This window comes from Misgurnus anguillicaudatus, chromosome 4 (assembly GCF_027580225.2).
Source record: "Misgurnus anguillicaudatus chromosome 4, ASM2758022v2, whole genome shotgun sequence".
NCBI lineage: Eukaryota > Metazoa > Chordata > Actinopteri > Cypriniformes > Cobitidae > Misgurnus > Misgurnus anguillicaudatus.
Window position 1 is genome coordinate 34,892,949 of NC_073340.2, and position 17,084 is coordinate 34,910,032.

Sequence of the window (17,084 nt, forward strand, 5' to 3'; positions counted from 1 at the left end):
TTGGGGATGAACTAACCCTTTCTCTAATATAATCTCTATGGGGCGGTTTCCGGAAACAAGGACATGACTAGGCTCCTATTTATATTACAACATTTGAGTAGTTTTAACAAACGTACCTTAAAAAAAACATTACTGGTGTGCATAATAAGATAAAACAATGGAACTGATATATGTTACTAATAATTGAATTATTTAAAATTAATGCACACCCAAGGAGGTAATGCGGGTGTGCAATATTCTTAAATAATTCAAAGGACCGAAGTCAATTATTCCTCTTATACCATGGTTACCACAGACATTGCTCTGGCCGTTATTTTAAGATATTTAACAGGTCAGGTTTGCGTTTTGCAGAAAAATAATCAACACCTGTGAAACATTTTCAACCAATCAGAATCAAGCGTTCAATACACTGCAAAAAATGACTTTCTTACTTAGTATTTTTGTCTTGTTTTTAGTATAAATATCTAAAAATTCTTAAATTAGGATGCTTTTTCTTGATGAGCAAAACGACCCAAGAAAATAAATCTAGTTTTTAGACCAGAAATATCTAATTTAAGTGATTTTGTGCGTAAAACAAGCAAAAAAATCTGCCAATGGGGTAAGCAATTTTTTCTTAAATTTTTCTTTAAATTTAGTGTTTAAAATGGTCTATCAAGAGTTTTTTGTTTACCCCATTGGCAGAATTTTTTTGCTTGTTTTATGCACAAAATATAACTTAAATTTGATATTTTTTGTCTAACAACTAGACTTATTTTCTCGGGTCATTTTGCTCATCAAGAAAAAGCATCTTAATTTCAGAAAATCATTTTTTTGCAGTGTGGGGCAGTTTTATTTACTAAAATAAATGTAAGAGCCACACTGAAAACAACCTGCACAGACATATCTTAAAATACATCAGTGCCCTTTGTTTTGCTTCAAAATCCACACAAGTGTTATTTTTAGTAAGGCATGTTTGTTAAAACTAGTTATATTTACTAATTAAACTAAGGCCTAGTCCTGGTTTAAGTTAATCCCTGTCTGGGATATCACTCCAAAAGTTGTTTTTTGTTGTTGTAAGTAAGTGCCTATGATATGTGTATGTAAAATCATCATCATGATGTATTTTTGTTCTTTTCTCACTATTTAGACTTAAAGATTTTGATCTGTATTTTAAATGCAAATTAAAACGTTCCGGACTTAAAGCTTTATAATGTGATTTAAGATAAGCTTTGCAAACCAAAACAAGACCACTGAACTCACTTCACATGCAAAGATGATGTTTACACACCAGCGGCATAGCAGTAAAACACGAGCCGTTTAATTCTGAAGGTCAGACAGAGGGGGAAAATGGTCATAAAATCTGTTGTAAAAGCAATTTTACTAGGATCATAACATTAAACCTTAAAAGAAAAAATTGAAATAAAAATTTATGTTAAGAACCTTTCAAAGGCCAATTCACACTGATCGCGTTTGTTGGAGTTGATGGGTCAGTATGAAACCGGTGTGATAAAAGTAAATTGGCGTTTGTTGGAGTTGGAGATTGGTGTTGGATCAATGTGAATTGGCCTTAAAGGATTACTTCACTTTTATAAAAAAAACCTACAATTTACTCACCCCCATGTCATCCAAGATGTTTATGTCTTTTTTTTTGTTCAGTCGAAAAGAAATTAAATTTTTTTTTTGAGGAAAACATTCCAGGATTTTTCTTAATATATTGGACTTTATTGGACCTCAACAGTTTAAAGTTTCATTGCAGCTTCAAACTGCTCTAAACGATCCCAACCGATGCATAAGGGTCTAATTTAGCGAAACTATTGACCTTTTTACCAAAAAATACAAAATAGGTACTTTAAACCACAAGTCTCGTCTTCCATTAACAGTGTGACGCGCCAGCTTTCTAATATGAATGGACACTTGCAGACCATTTTAAACACTAAATTCAAGAAAATTTTAAGAAAAATTTGCTTACCCCATTGGCAGATTTTTTACTTGTTTTATACACAAAATCACTTACATTTTATAGACGGTTTCATCGGACGCACGTGATACACGTCTGGATCCGAACTTTACTTCCGGTTTCGTTTTTTTAATGGTCTGACTAGTTGCTAAACTGATCTCTTGAACAAATCCCTCGTCGAAAATAACAAATGTTTTGGTTTCCTAGGTAGTCTTTGTGTTGTTTTTTTGCTTGTTATATAAATAAACTACGTTTAAAGAACTTTGTTTTTATTTATTCTTAGCGGAGTTTACCGTAAGTTACGTGCGGATCGCGACAGCCGCTTGTTTATGTTGTTACTGCGGAAACGGTCAATATTTTTGGTCTAAAAACTAGCACTATTTTCTTGGATCATTTTGCTCATCAAGAAAAAGCATCTTAATTTAAGAATTTTTAGATATTTTACTGAGAACAAGACAAAAACTCTAAGAATTTTTTTCTTTAAAATCATTGTAAACCCTGAAGCGGTAGTTTCGCATGTCATGCGTGACCTTTCGACATGATTATGTAATACGTAAGGTCATGCTGGCACGTCACACAAATGTGCCAGCAAGATGAGAAGTAAGACTTTTGTGGGAATGTGGGAAATAGGCACATAAGTGCATATTATATAAACGACACAAACGTAGTGAATTTATAATTTATCCAGTCAGTGTTGTATAAAGTGTTGACTTGGACTCGCTCCTCCCGCAGTTCGTAACTCCTCCTTCTGTATTTTTTCGCACGTTATCGGAAAGAATCTGTAAAGCTGATCTGTGTTTTGTAAATCTAATAAAACTAAAGACTCTTTTCGGAGATATGAAGGATGTAATACTACTCTATAGTTACTCAAGATTTACATCAGATATGCAGAAACAGCGTGTGTTATGGACGCGTTAAGACAAATTTTCCCAGCTTTGATGACCAGGGTGTTAAAATTGAAAATTTCTTCTTGTCTTATGGATTTTACCAACCTTATTATGGTGCCTGTATCACTTATGGTCACAGCACACATACGTCACACATCTCCAGTCTTACTTTCTTTACAGCAAGCCTTTTTTACTAACAGTTTAAAGATTAAACCCTGCTGGTCGTGTCTGGCCCAACATATGTGTGGTGCTGCCTGTGGAAAATGAATTACATCATGTGACATTTACCACATTAAAGACTTCTCGTCTCTTTTTTCCTCTCTTGACATTTCAGTATCAGAAGCAGGGGAAGGACATGGAGAAGGTGAAACAGAGACTTGCTGAAATCGCTAACTATGTTGACAAGGTAAACACGTTAACACTGTTTGAAGGGTGAGTACGGATAAATTGAACCACATTGGCATAGGTACTTTCGGATATCCAGTTTGCCATATCCCCAAACCTCCTTTTTCCCAAACTCAAATGCATCTTACACATTCCTGTGTTTGAAACGCCACATCTGAGCTTTCTTTAGTGTGGACAGACAAATTATTTATTGCTGCAAACTTGTCACATCACACCTGCTTAGAACAAGGTGTAAAGTGAGTTCATATCTTAACAAGCCAGCAGGTCAAATTCATAGCATTTATCATTAGGTGTCAGTTTTTGTTTGCTTGACCCGTTGAACATTTAATAAATGATTAACGTGTTTGCCCTTTCACTTCTCAGTTTGCTAACAGCTAATGTTGTGTTTCAGTTTTATAGATCTCTGAACATCCGTGTAGCTCTGGTAGGGTTGGAGGTGTGGAGCGATGGAGACAAATGCTCAATCAGCCAGGATCCGTTCACATCACTTCATGAGTTTCTGGACTGGAGAAAGCTCAAGTTACTTCCACAGAGAGCTCATGATAACGCTCAGCTTATCAGGTAACCGAAAGCGTTTCATTGCTCTGGGACTTAAGATTTAAAAGAGACCATGTGGTTTATTATTAGAAGAAAATGTGTTTTGTTTTGGGAAACGTGCACAATTTATGTAAAAAGGTTTGCTGCTCATTTCTGTAGTACATTTGAAAGTATTTTAACTTTTAAAATGTTATAAAAAGTTTTATAAAAATTAATATGCATATGTTGTGATTTAAGGTGTAAAATGCTCAGGCACTTAAACTTTATTAATAATAATGCAATTATTTACACAACAGCAAGAAAATTGACAGGATAAATAATAACCCTACTAAAAAGACCAGCTAAAACCAGCCTAAGCTGGTCTTTCAGCCTGGTTTTACCTGTTTAAGATGGTGTAGCATGCTGGTTTGAAAGGGGTTTGGGCCAATTTTTTATCTGGTCAAACTGGTCTTAGCTGGTCAGGCTGGGAGACCAGCTAACCTAGTGGCTAAAACCAGTTGCACCACCAGCTTGACCAGGCTAGAACAGTGGTTCCCAAACTTTTTCAGCGTCCGGCCCCCCTTGTGTACGGTGCATTCCTTCGCGGCCCCCCAAAGAAAATTTGTGACAAAAAACTGTTCTAAAACTCAACATTTTTATAAAAAAAAACATTAAATTATACAAAAAAGTAGTACTTTTGGTTAGTAGCCTTGTTTTTTTAGGTTTAATTACACAGAATTCATGATAACTTAATGTATTCCATAAAATGTCATAAAACTGGGCCCCCCTGGCACCTTCTTGCGGCCCCCCTGGGGGCCCCGCTGGGCTAGAAGACCATTTTGACCAGCTTAAACTACGTTCTTCCATCTTAAATCGGCAAAGACCAGCCAACCAGCTTAGCCAAGCTGGCCAAGCTTCCATCCTGGTCAAGCTGGTTTAAGCTGGTGGTAGAGCGATTCTCAGATTCTCATGCGTGTCTCATCAGTAAAGCCGGTTCAGTGATTAGTAGTAAATCGCCATCACCTGCTTTCAGATGGAGCAGCATTTAGTACCTAGAGATGAATTTCACAGAGATCATACTCATAATCGTAGAAAACCGCATCTGATAATGTCTTCTCACCGAACCGGCTTTAATGATGAGATAAGCATGAGAATCACAGGCGATTTTTTGCCCAGCCCTAGTTGGTGGCTTCAGCTGGGCTTCTGGAGCCAGTTGGTGGGTTAAAAACTCCTCCAAAACCAGCCTGCTACACCAGCTTATCCAACTAAAACCAGACTGGGAGCAGCTAAAAAGTGGCCAAAACCCCTCTAAAACCAACCCGCTACACCAGCCCAACTAGGCAAAACCAGCCAACCATCCTAGGCTGGTTTTAGACGGTCCCCTCAGCAGGGAAGATATACATTAAGAACTGTATTTAACCAATGCTTACACTCAAAAAAATGCTGGGCTATTTTAACCCAGCGTTGGGTCAAAAGGGATAAACCCAGATGTTGGGTTACATTTACTGTATTTACTGTATTTAAGTCTAGGACTAGTCTTATCCCTGTCCGGAAAACCGCCCCTAAATGTTTATATTTGATCCCAAAATAGGTTAAAACAACCCATCATTTGGGGTTGAAACAATCCAACATAGGTTCAATTACTACCCAACGAGTTGGGTTCGGCCCCTTTTGACCCAACGCTGAGTTGAAAACCCAACACTTTTAGAGTGCAGTAAGGGGTTGAGAGTTAGCTCGTGATGGTATTTTGGTATATATTTTTAAAACATCTTTTAAAATTTTACATTTTTATGTAATTTTAGCAAACAAATCAGAATAACACAAAGCATCACATTTAGTGATACACCGATGTATCAGCCGCCGATATTTATCGGCCGATTTTTGATGCATTTGAAACCATCGGCATATCGGCAATAGCACGAGAAAGGCCGATACCGATTGTTTATTAATTAACTGCATAAAGAAATCCATTATATGTAAAAAAAATAGTTCATGTTGTTAATAAAAGAAATGCTGAATAGCAAAAACCACCGTTGATGGTTGTCATGCTGTCTTATTATATTTTTTTTAGGTTTATTTGTGCCTCTCTTATAATGTTGGTCAGTTGAATGTTAATTAGATCCAATCCATGTTCAGTAAAAATAATTTGATACAGAAATAAACTAGCTAATAGACCAACTGTATAGTAATTGTATACAAGTGTTTAATATCGGTATCGGTATCGGCCAGAAGTTGTCTGTTTAAATCGGTATCGGTCCCAAAAAATCCTATCGGTGCATCCCTAATCACATTTCATTAATGTCAAATTCTGTTTCAATTTTTCCATTCATGCACCCATTTCTGTGTTCACTTTATTGTGAAGATTCAGTGTCTTTTTGTTCACACATTGATTCTGAAAACATGCTTGGCTTTAAACATCATTTAAAACATTTTAAAATGATGTTTTGACAGCTTACAGAAAAGCCAAACGAGTTTTTTTATGTGCAAAACACGTGGAGCATTTTTGTGTGAATCCCATGTAAAACCCACAGGATCATATGTGAAAACATACAATTTCTGTTTTTATTCTGTAAGGTAAACCAAAGCCATGTTAATGTGAGTACAGAACATGTGTGTTATATGATGGTCTGTTTTCTCTCCGCAGCGGTGTTTATTTTCAAGGCACCACTATCGGTATGGCTCCCATTATGAGCATGTGTACTGCAGAACAGTCAGGAGGTATCGTCATGGTGAGTGACACCTGTCAATCATTGACAACCATGATTTTGAAAACATGGCATTTTATTCAAGTTTATTTATATAGCACTTTTCACAGTTTACACGTTCGCAAAGAAGCTTTACAGAAGACAGATGCTGAATAAACATAACACAAAGACATAAATCAAAAATTCAAAATCTATTCTGGCGTCCTTTGCTTGGATGTCATGATTTACTGCTTCTCTCTGACTTATGCAACACTAATTTTCTTCATAAAACATATACATCTCATTTATTAATTCGTTTTGACCTCACAATTGTGTTGTGTACAATTATGTTATTCATTAGTTAGTCCTTCAGCTCAGAGGTTACCTGAGGATTTGACTGGATTATAAGTACTTTACTGTGTCATAAAGGCACTCTGAACTAAATCAGCCCAACATATTGATCATGAAGGACATGACATTAACATTGTAATGAAGGAGATGTCAAAGCATTTTTTGTGCAAAACAGCCTGTCTGTGGTCAAGAGGAAAGCTTTATTGTGCAGACAGTGATTGAGATTTAAAACATAACTATGCAAGCACTTCTCGCTATGCTAGTTTGATTTCATGTATCGTTGAGTTGCTAAATGTTTAATACCGCAATTGCAGAACGAAATGCATTGAAGTCCATCGGGCGTTATTGAGTACTTATTGAGATGTGTAAACGGCACAGTTAAGATTGCACGATGTGACTGAACATTAGAAATGGGGTGGTCAAGCATTATTATCTGCAATTTTTATGTATGTTTCTGACCTTTATTGTTTGCATGGAAAACCTGACCATTGCAGATTCAAACCTTTCATTGGATCAGAGAGAGTCCCGTCCTAGATGGAATGGGTCTGTTGTTTATCTTGTTGGATACGCTTCCCCGTCCCCGGTGGTTTTTATGTGATACAGATGGTACAATGTTTTTGCTTTGATTGAAACTCTGTGAAGCATATCTGCGTTATGTGGAGTTTCTCCATTATGGGTCATTATTACTCGACTGTCAGATGCCGTATTCACCTGCATTGCATGCTGGGATAGAAAACTGCTCTCTAGGGTCAGGATGAGGAACTATGAGTGATTTTCTGCGCCATCCAATGACTGCGATCAGACATGAGGAAAACATTTCATCTTTGTCATAATGAGGACAGAACCAAACCAAACAAATTACATTCACATGTTTTATTCATCGACTCATTCGTTTTTATTTCCTTTAGCTGCTCTTGGCAGACGGCTTGATGTCATCTGTTTGTTTTTGCTGTTTGATTGACTAACGTTGGCACGGTAATTGCAGCAATATTTCACGTGTAAGTTGTAGGGTTGTGTATCAAGTGAGATCGTGTTCTCATTGGACCAAGCGCCCACTAAACAGCACAAGTGATATAGAGACCAAAGTGAAATTGTTAATGTTTGATATATCATTAGAGTTTCAGAAGAGATCTCAACAATGTCTTAAACTGTTTCTGTCGCATTTAAAAGTCTGCATTCTTGGTCAACTCAAACATTTCTTATTGCTATTCACGTCTCATAAACCTGTGATCTTACTGTATAGATGATTTTCACAAAACAGGTTATAATTAGCCAAACATAGAAATTACTGAAGACTTTACCGAAGTTGAAGTACCTCCCAGAACAATAAACGACAGATTTACTATACAGGAGCGCAATAAAAAAAAAACACACAGATGGGAGTGGAAATTTCTGCAGGTAAATTTACTAACAAAGCGCACATTAAAAAACAAATGTCATTACCATAATGACCAATGCAATCTACCAAGAGCAGTCCAAATTAGTGTAGGGTTTGCCTTTTAGGCGTTAAATATGTAATTCATTTAAATACTCTTCACCAATCAATTTTGCACCTAAAAGGGAAACTCCTACAAATATGCAGCAAGGTCAGTCGCAAAAACACCTCCACGCCTTTGCAGCGATAAAATCCTGAGTAAAATCCCGGCAAAAAGGTGTTTACGCTGGCAATCTGTCAATAGTAAATCTGACCCTAAGAATTGTTAAGGAATTGTTAAAGTTATGTCACAATGCTCTAAAATATAATGATTTTTGTATTTTATACTTTTGATGTTGTGTTGAAATTTACCATGGATATGTTTTTGTGACATCCACCGGTTTTGTCTTGTCTTATTGTTTTTTGTTTGTATTTCTCCTAATGACTTTAAAAATGTCATTGAATTACTATTTAAATAAAACTGTGATTGTGGCTCTTCATCGGTGGTCCTGTGTCGAAGAGAGAGAGGTTCAAAGACGTCCGTTTTCCCGGACTTGCGTCCAAAGACAGTCTACGATAGTTTTCTGACAGTGTCAAAAGTTCGGCATGATCACCGCACAGTGTGTTTGCTGCTACGACCTGCGCGCTGGTATTTGTTTACCACGAGCGCATGCTGGTGACGTTGCGCTAACGTGTGACGCAGCCGCCGAAACTTCCGTGTCATCATCGTACATCGTACCAGAGTTTAAACGATCCATTTTGCACAGTGTGATAAGAAAATTATTTTATTGGTGGGCAAAAATTCTGCAGTGTATTCCAGGCTTTGGAGGCCATTTGTATCAAGTCGCGCTCAAGTTTATTTTAATTCTAGACACGCAGCAAGCGCATTCAAATATAAACGCATCTTAAGCAAAACTGCTGCTTACAGGCAAGCGCTTTGAAAAGCAGCGTGTCCTGTGTTTTCCATGCGTTTTAGATGTTAATGGACCCTAAAGGGGGTTGCACACCAGACGACAAGTTCAGCGCCGCATTGCGTCGCTTCTAGGACAACTCGGAGGTATTGTACACCAGAAGTGCACATTAAATAGCGCGAGCATAGTGAGATAGTGTCTACTTCAAAATGCAAAATATACGTTAGCAGCCAGTAACAATTTGGGAAAAATATGATGTTATTTAATGTTTAACTATGTGAGGGGCACTTTTGTTTAACTATGTGAGGGATTTGAGCAGTGTCCAGAGTCATGGTGCGTTTACACCAACCGTGGTAGAGGCGTGAAGTGCAAGTGATTTCAATGTTAAGTCAATGTGCAGACGCGTTGACACGCGTCAGGAGGTCCCACGGCGCGAAAGAGGCGTTCGGCGCGGAGCGGAAGACGCGTTTCCGCCTCATTCACGCGTGAAGCTCGCGCGAATTGAGCGTTGTGCGCGGTACGCGCGAATGGTGCTTTTGTGCATTTTGCGGTTCACGCGAATTTGCGGCTGACGCCCAAGTTGAAAAATTTGAACTTTGGCGGAATTTCGCGCCGCGTTAACCAATCAGGAGCCTGCCTGCTGCTGTGGTGGCAGCCCCGCCCGGAGTCACTCACTCAAGCAGTCACTCGAAGTATATGACACAAGTTGTTATTTCTATAGAGGAGACAGGAATAAAAAGGACCTCGCTTGGAAGAGTGTCAGTAAGGACTTTGGGCAACCTGGTAAGTTGTAATACACACTTCACTTTCGAGTCACGTGACGTTTATCGACCCGCGCCGTTTATTTTCCCCCTATAGTAAGGTTACCCAATACAAACTGGTAACTCTCTTGATAAATGCACAATCAACATCAGTCATCTTGCAAACAGACACTCGCACAGCAGTTGCCCCTCCCACAAGAAGCGGATTTTGCTTCGGACGCACGTCAAATGCTTGCTTTTTCAGCGCGTCTACTCCGCTCTACATGCGCGAATGCATTCAAAGTGTTCAAGCGGCAAACTAGGCGCGGTAGATGCGATTTTGACGCTCAAAACGCGTTTGGTGTAAACTCAGCATCATAGCGGACAGACCCAGCCAGGCGCCGCCGGTGTGCGTACATTCATAGAAAATAATGTGTTCTGTTTTTTTTCCAATAAGTGGGCAGGACTCGGGACACAATCAACCTGGGCATAAATCGGTGGGGACATCGCGCAAATTACGTGAGTGGGGCTGGATAATAGTGCTGGCAGCATAGGGACAACCTGGGGGCAGCCTTGTGGGAATTCTCCCGGTCCTCTCGATGGCCAATCCGGGGCTATGTGCATATATATTTCCACACCAAAATCACTCAGAAATTTTAAACTATGCTCCTTTTACTGAAATTTGTATTTTTTCCACAATGGGTTTTCCTTACCAAATCGACTTACAGGAATTACAGTAAATCTGTCTTGTCTGAATTCATCAGCACACACCCTTCTCTCTAAAGCCGGACTGCAGAAGAGTTTGGTTTGGTTCTGGCACCGCACGAGCGATTACAGCTCTTGAGTTTTGCGTCTCTGATGGATTTGTGGAAATGTAATTATAAAGAGCGTTAGTGTCTGCTCATTACAGACTCTCTCACCATGTGAAACAACCCGTCGCTATTTTCTGAGAGAAAACACATTCGTGTAAGGAGATCTTGGGACAAATCTAATCATGGAAAGGAAGGTGGAACATAACGGATAATGCCTCTGTGCTCTCTGTGGTCGCTCACTATGAAATTACTTGTGTTTGCTTTAAACTGAAATGGATTGGTTATACGTATGAAATCATAGAGGTGCAGGTTTATTTTTACTGTACTTGACTGACGTTTTCTTTTCACTTTGTTTTCAGGACCACTCTGATAACCCCCTCGGTGCTGCAGTTACTTTGGCCCATGAGCTTGGACATAACTTTGGAATGAACCATGACACACCAGAGCGGGGGTGTGGCTGTAGAGCGAGTCTGGACAAAGGAGGCTGTATCATGACACCATCTACTGGGTAAATCAAACGTCGGCTTTTAATCTGTTCGTTCTGAAACTAAAGCCCTTGTCACACCGACATTACTGAAAATACACGGAAAAAGTCAAGGGTCATTCACACTGCCAAAATCTGAATGATTTTCCAGAATCTGTGCGTGCATTCACACACATGCCGTAAAGATCCCGTAAAAGACACGTGACGTGTTTAAAGTCCTGCACTTGGTAGGTTTTTTTCTCTGTAGCATCTGAAGTTTGCTTATTATTTGTGATTTTCTATCGAGAAGCTACGCACATGCATTTTTGTTTACTATAAAATCATAAGGAGCAGGTGATGTGATGTTTTGTCATGGTGCTGAATGATCTCAGCTTCGATACTGTGATTGAGCCCTTTTCCCTTCAGAACTGCCTTAATTCCTCGTGGCATTGATTCAACAAGGTGCTGAAAGCATTCTTTAGAAATGTTGGCCCATATTGATAGGATAGCATCTTGCAGTTGATGCAGATTTGTGGGATGCACATCCAGGGCACGAAGCTCCTGTTCCACCACATCCCAATGATGCTCTATTGGGTTGAGATCTGGTGACTGTGGGGACCATCTTAGTACAGTGAACTCATTGTCATGTTCAAGAAACCAATTTGAAATGATTCGAGGTTTGTGACATGGTGCATTATCCTGCTGGAAGTAGCCATCAGAGGATGGGTACATGGTAGTCATAAAGAAATGGACATGGTCAGAAACAATGCTCAGGTAGGCCGTGGCATTTAAACGATGCCCAATTTTTGTCTGTCTCTCTGTTAATGTATCCAACATCTTATCTACTACGTATTCAAAGTATATAAGCCTTTAATCCTTGTATGAACTTCTATAGTTGCATCTTTATATCTGTGTTGCTGGTTATAAAATATGAATAAAAACAAAAGATAATTTATATATATATATTAGAAGACTAAAGACCAGAAACACCCCAAAAGTACTCATCATCAGTCAATTTGATGTGTGAGTTCATTTCTTACCCAGAACTTCATAGCATCTTCAAACATTCAACCTATCACACCTCGATATGTTTGTTAGTCCTCATCTCGTTCTGCCCCATTACTCCATCATCAGCTTCATTTGGTCATCTGCACAACACCAGATCTTAATAGCCCACATAGTGAAGGACCATTAGACACAAACTACTTAGCGTGCTTTCAAATTCACCTGCTTGCTAATGACACCTGCGTCATTCAAACTGATACTCATCTAATAAACACATCACAGCATGTGTAACCTGTTGATCATTTCTTTCAGTCATGTGTTAAGCTGTTAAGCTGGTTTAAAGTTCTGCTTTCAGATGCTCAGATGAGGTGTTGGATGAAGAAACAACTCAAAACATCAGTGTTGAACAAATCTGGGCTGATGGAGATGATTTTATCTCATACTGATTCAATTCTCTCAAATGAGAAGGTTTGATTGATGACCAGACTCATTTGTTATGAGTTAAATGTGGCACGAGTGTTTTACAGCACAGATGTAAATTTAATGATCAGAAAGTGATTATGTCTGAATTTTGCTGAAGTTGTTTTAGAGGGGAACATTTTGTGTTTTTAGGGGATTTGATCATGTTTAATTAGCCTTCAACTCTCTAAATAATTTTACGTTTAAAGATAAAAATGTAAATAAATATTTTCCAGATATTTCAAATGTAGCAATAGTTTTGGGTTCGCTGTAATAGTCTTTTATAAATCCAGGCAAATAAATTTCACATTTCCACACCGTTTATCCTTTTCCTCAAGAGATAGTTGACTGGCCAACACAATCCCAGCATTCAGTGCATATCAGTTCATCTGCTCATCGAAGAGGTCAGAGATTCATAGTGTTTTAACTGGACTGAACTGGAATGAACCCACAAAATACCCTGTAACTCAATGCTCGAGGATGTGCTTTATAAAGGTGTCACGAGATGTAGGACAAGGTCCTGAGAACCAGATGAGAAAACCAGATCTCATCCAGCAGTAGACAGACAGAGACGAACAGAGACAGATGCATGACTCACAGGGGAAGAGCGATGGAGAAATCTGTCTGTTTTCTTCACCTGCCTTAAGCGTCTTATACAAATGAGAATGTGGGCCTGAGAACATCATTCAGAGAGAGAGAGATAAAGAGAGAGAGAGAGAGCTATCATACATCAAAGCTTCAATTAATGCAACATCACAGCAGGTGCTCGCTTAGAAGCCTCACATCTATATAATTACATTAATTAAGAATTAATTATGAAAAATGACCTGAAGACTGAAAATGCTCCTTCATTCTGACGGGTTTGATTCGGTTAGTTTTAAGTAGCCATCATTTGATGATATGGATTCATCTAAAGTTATACAGCGGTGAGAGTAATGGGGAACAGGGACAGGTGTGCTCAAAATATCTTGTTTACTTGCTTTTAATCCATAGACTGTAAAAAATATGGACATAGTGTCCGTGACGTCAGCCATAGGTTTGTAAGAGCTTTTATAGTTAACGGGGCTTGCCGTTGCCATCTTGGAATTGCATCATCAAGCATCACTCGCAGATAACCGCAAATGGTTAAAGAGGCGGGACATGGGCTGAAACCACAGCCGCCTAGCTCAACAGTAGTGACTGCAGTGGCCGTTCACCCGTCACTCAAGTGGCCACGGCCTTAATTATGCAGAACTTTAAGGCTTAATATAATTTATACTGTTAAATTTACCCCCTCACATTGGTCATGAAGTGCAAAATTAGCTATATAGACCAAAAACACTTTTTGTACCAGGCTGTAAACTTTATTTCTGCTGTAAAGTTGGGCATTGTACCATGGGGATCTATGGGATTAGGGTGGCCATTCGTGGTCACGTCCCGAACATGTTTTCGGGTGGGTTCTCCGGAAGTCGCGTTGCTCGACCGCATATGTCATCAAGGTTCTCACATTTCAGTTAAAATACATTCGAAAATTAAGATTTATTTCTTTTAAGACATACAACCATTGTACTTTCATTATCACCTTGAAATGTAACGGATGCTTTTCTGAAATTGAACCCGAAATATTAAACCTTGATGACATATGCGGTCGACCAACGCGACTTCCGGAGAACTCACCCGAAAACATGTTCGGGACGTGTGCGGCGGAACCGGCACGAATGGCCACCCTAATTGGGATTGACTCCCTTTTGGAGCCAGACTCAAGCGGCCAGACAATGAATTGCAGTTTAAATCACTTCCGTATTGGCTTCACGATAGAGATCGTAAGGTTGCCATAACCTTACAAACTATTGATGTATTGTCAAAAGAAATTATCTAAGCAGCCTGGGAAGTTGTTTCCAACTTTAAACCTGTGCACACTGAAGCTATGTCTGCAATAAAATGACCAAGCTTGGTTAATGTTTACTAACTCCAGGTTAAGCTGTTAGCAAGTATAAAACATTTTGTAATTTTTAAATGAAATTCACTAATTTTGCATGGGTTGTTTAAGAGAAATTTAATTAAATTACATTAAATTAATTTATTAAAAATTACACATGTAAAACATGTTTATGTAAATCATTCATAAAACTATGTGTCTGTTTCGGACAGAATTTATTCAGCTTAGTGTTTATATTGATATATCTGTGCATTAATAAGATTAAAAACAAAAGATTATTCACATTAGAAGCAATTGGTAGAGCATGGCATAAGCAGCACAAAGGTCATGGGTTCGGTCCTAGGAAACACACATATCTACCTTGAATCCACTAGTTGCTCTGGATAAAGTGTCGGCCAAATACATACATGTAAATATAACTATTATAAATCTATACCAAAATAAATATTCTGAATGTTTTTATAGTATGTTTCTATGTGGTTGGTATGAAATGTTTGGTGTTTGCTTGATCGCTCCCTGATGGTTGCTTAGGAGTTTCTACGTTATGCAGTTGCCAGGGTGTTGTGGGTTGTTGCCATGATGTTGCTGGGGTTGTTAAGGTATTCTGAATGTTTTTATAGTATGTTTCTATGTGGTTGGTATGAAATGTTTGGTGTTTGCTTGATCGCTGCCTGATGGTTGCTTAGGAGTTTCTACGTTATGCAGTTGCCAGGGTGTTGTGGGTTGTTGCCATGATGTTGCTGGGGTTGTTAAGGTATTCTGAATGTTTTTATAGTATGTTTCTATGTGGTTGGTATGGAATGTTTGGTGTTTGCTTGATCACTGCCTGATGGTTGCTTAGGAGTTTCTACGTTATGCAGTTGCCAGGGTGTTGTGGGTAGTTGCCAGGATGTTGCTATGGGTTTGCTAAGCTATTCTGGCTGTTTTTATAGTATGTTGCTATGTGGTTGGTATGAAATGTTTGGTGTTTGCTTGATCACTGCCTGAAGGTTGTTAAGGAGCTCTTACGGTATGTAGTTGCCAGGATGTCTCTATGTGGTTGCTAAGGTATTGTGACTGTTTTATTAGTGTTGCTATGTGGTTGGTATGAAATGTTTGGTGTTTGCTTGATCACTGCCTGAAGGTTGTTAAGGAGCTCTTACGGTATGTAGATGCCAGGATGTCTCTATGTGGTTGCTAAGGTATTGTGACTGTTTTATTAGTGTTGCTATGTGGTTGGTATGAAATGTTTGGTCTTTGCTTGATAACTGTCTATTGGTTGCTAAGGAGTTCTTACAGTATGTAGTTGCCAAGGTGTTGCGGGTAGATGCCAGGATGTTGCTATGTGGTTGCTAAAGTATTGTGACTGTTTCATTAGTGTGTTGCTATGTGGTTGGTATGAAATGTTTGGTGTTTGCTTGAATAGTGCCTGATGGTTGCTAAAGAGTTCTTACGATATCCAGTTGCCAGGGTGCTGCGGGTAGTTGCCAGAATGTTGCTATGTGGTTGCTAAGGTATTTTGACTGTTTTTCACAGTATGTTGCTACAGTATGTGGTTGCTATAAAATGTTTGGTGTTTGCTTGATCACTGCCTGATGGTTGCTAAGGAGTTCTTACGGTATGCAGTTGCCAGGGTGTTGTGGGTAGTTGCCATGATGTTACTATGTGGTTGGTATGAAATGTTTGCTGTTTGATTGATCACTGCCAGGCTGTTTTGGGTAGTTTTTATTCATGTAAGCTGCTTTGAAACAATTAAACAATTGTGAATTATAAATAAAATTGAATTTAATAAAATTGAATAGTTGCCAGGATGTTGGTACAGTATGGATTTTTTTAGCTTGGTGGTTGCTAAGGAGTTCTGAGTGCTATGCAGTTGCCGGGGTGTTTGTTTTTCATCACATTTCTACATTGTTGCTAGGTGTTCTGGATGGATGCTTATTTTTTTAAGTCAAAAGAGCTCTCTCTTTCTCTCTCTCTCTCTCTCACACACACACACACACAAATGCAAACAACTTTACTTCATCTACATCTCAGAAAGTTTTGTAGGGGAGAAAAACTGTGTCAGGGTAATGACTAACAGTCCCAAGACCCATAAATATCTCTTATCTCTTTCAATTGTCTCTTCTGGGACTCATTTCATTGGTCCTCACATCAATCAGCACTTACATTTCCCTGACATGAATTCCATTATGAGATTGGTTGATTTATTTGTATATACAGTATGTGGCTGTCAGAAATGAACTGTCAAAAGGGTTTGACATGAACACAGTCAAAATTAACACTATTTATTATCTTTATTACCACTGCTGCTCTTATTGTGCATTTTTATGACCAAGAAAAAACTATTTAATTGAGACGAGAAAAATGATTGAATTGATTGTTGAAGGAAAGTTTAAGGAAATCTTGCCAATAATGCAGTAATTTAAATGGATTGTTCACCCAAAAATGAAAATTCTGTCATCATTTAGTAACTCCTGTATACATTTCGTTCTGCTGAACACAAAGGAAGATATTTTAAGCAATGTTTATAACCAAACCGTTTGATCACCATTGACTTCCATAGTATTTTTCTTTCCTACACTGGAAGTCAATGGTGCTCCTGTT

General features: G+C 38.6%; 1 protein-coding gene across 2 annotated transcripts in view; it reads left to right on the forward strand.

The window, feature by feature from the left end:
• The window catches only part of adam12a (ADAM metallopeptidase domain 12a), a 125,176-nt gene that overhangs the window by 80,182 nt on the left and 27,910 nt on the right, over positions 1-17,084 (forward strand). For both annotated transcript variants that reach the window (XM_055175353.2, XM_055175352.2), the window contains exons 8-11: positions 3,158-3,229; positions 3,620-3,789; positions 6,389-6,473; positions 11,016-11,164. In XM_055175353.2, coding sequence (XP_055031328.2) covers positions 3,158-3,229; positions 3,620-3,789; positions 6,389-6,473; positions 11,016-11,164 — 476 coding nt within the window. The remainder of the gene's footprint in view (positions 1-3,157; positions 3,230-3,619; positions 3,790-6,388; positions 6,474-11,015; positions 11,165-17,084) is intronic.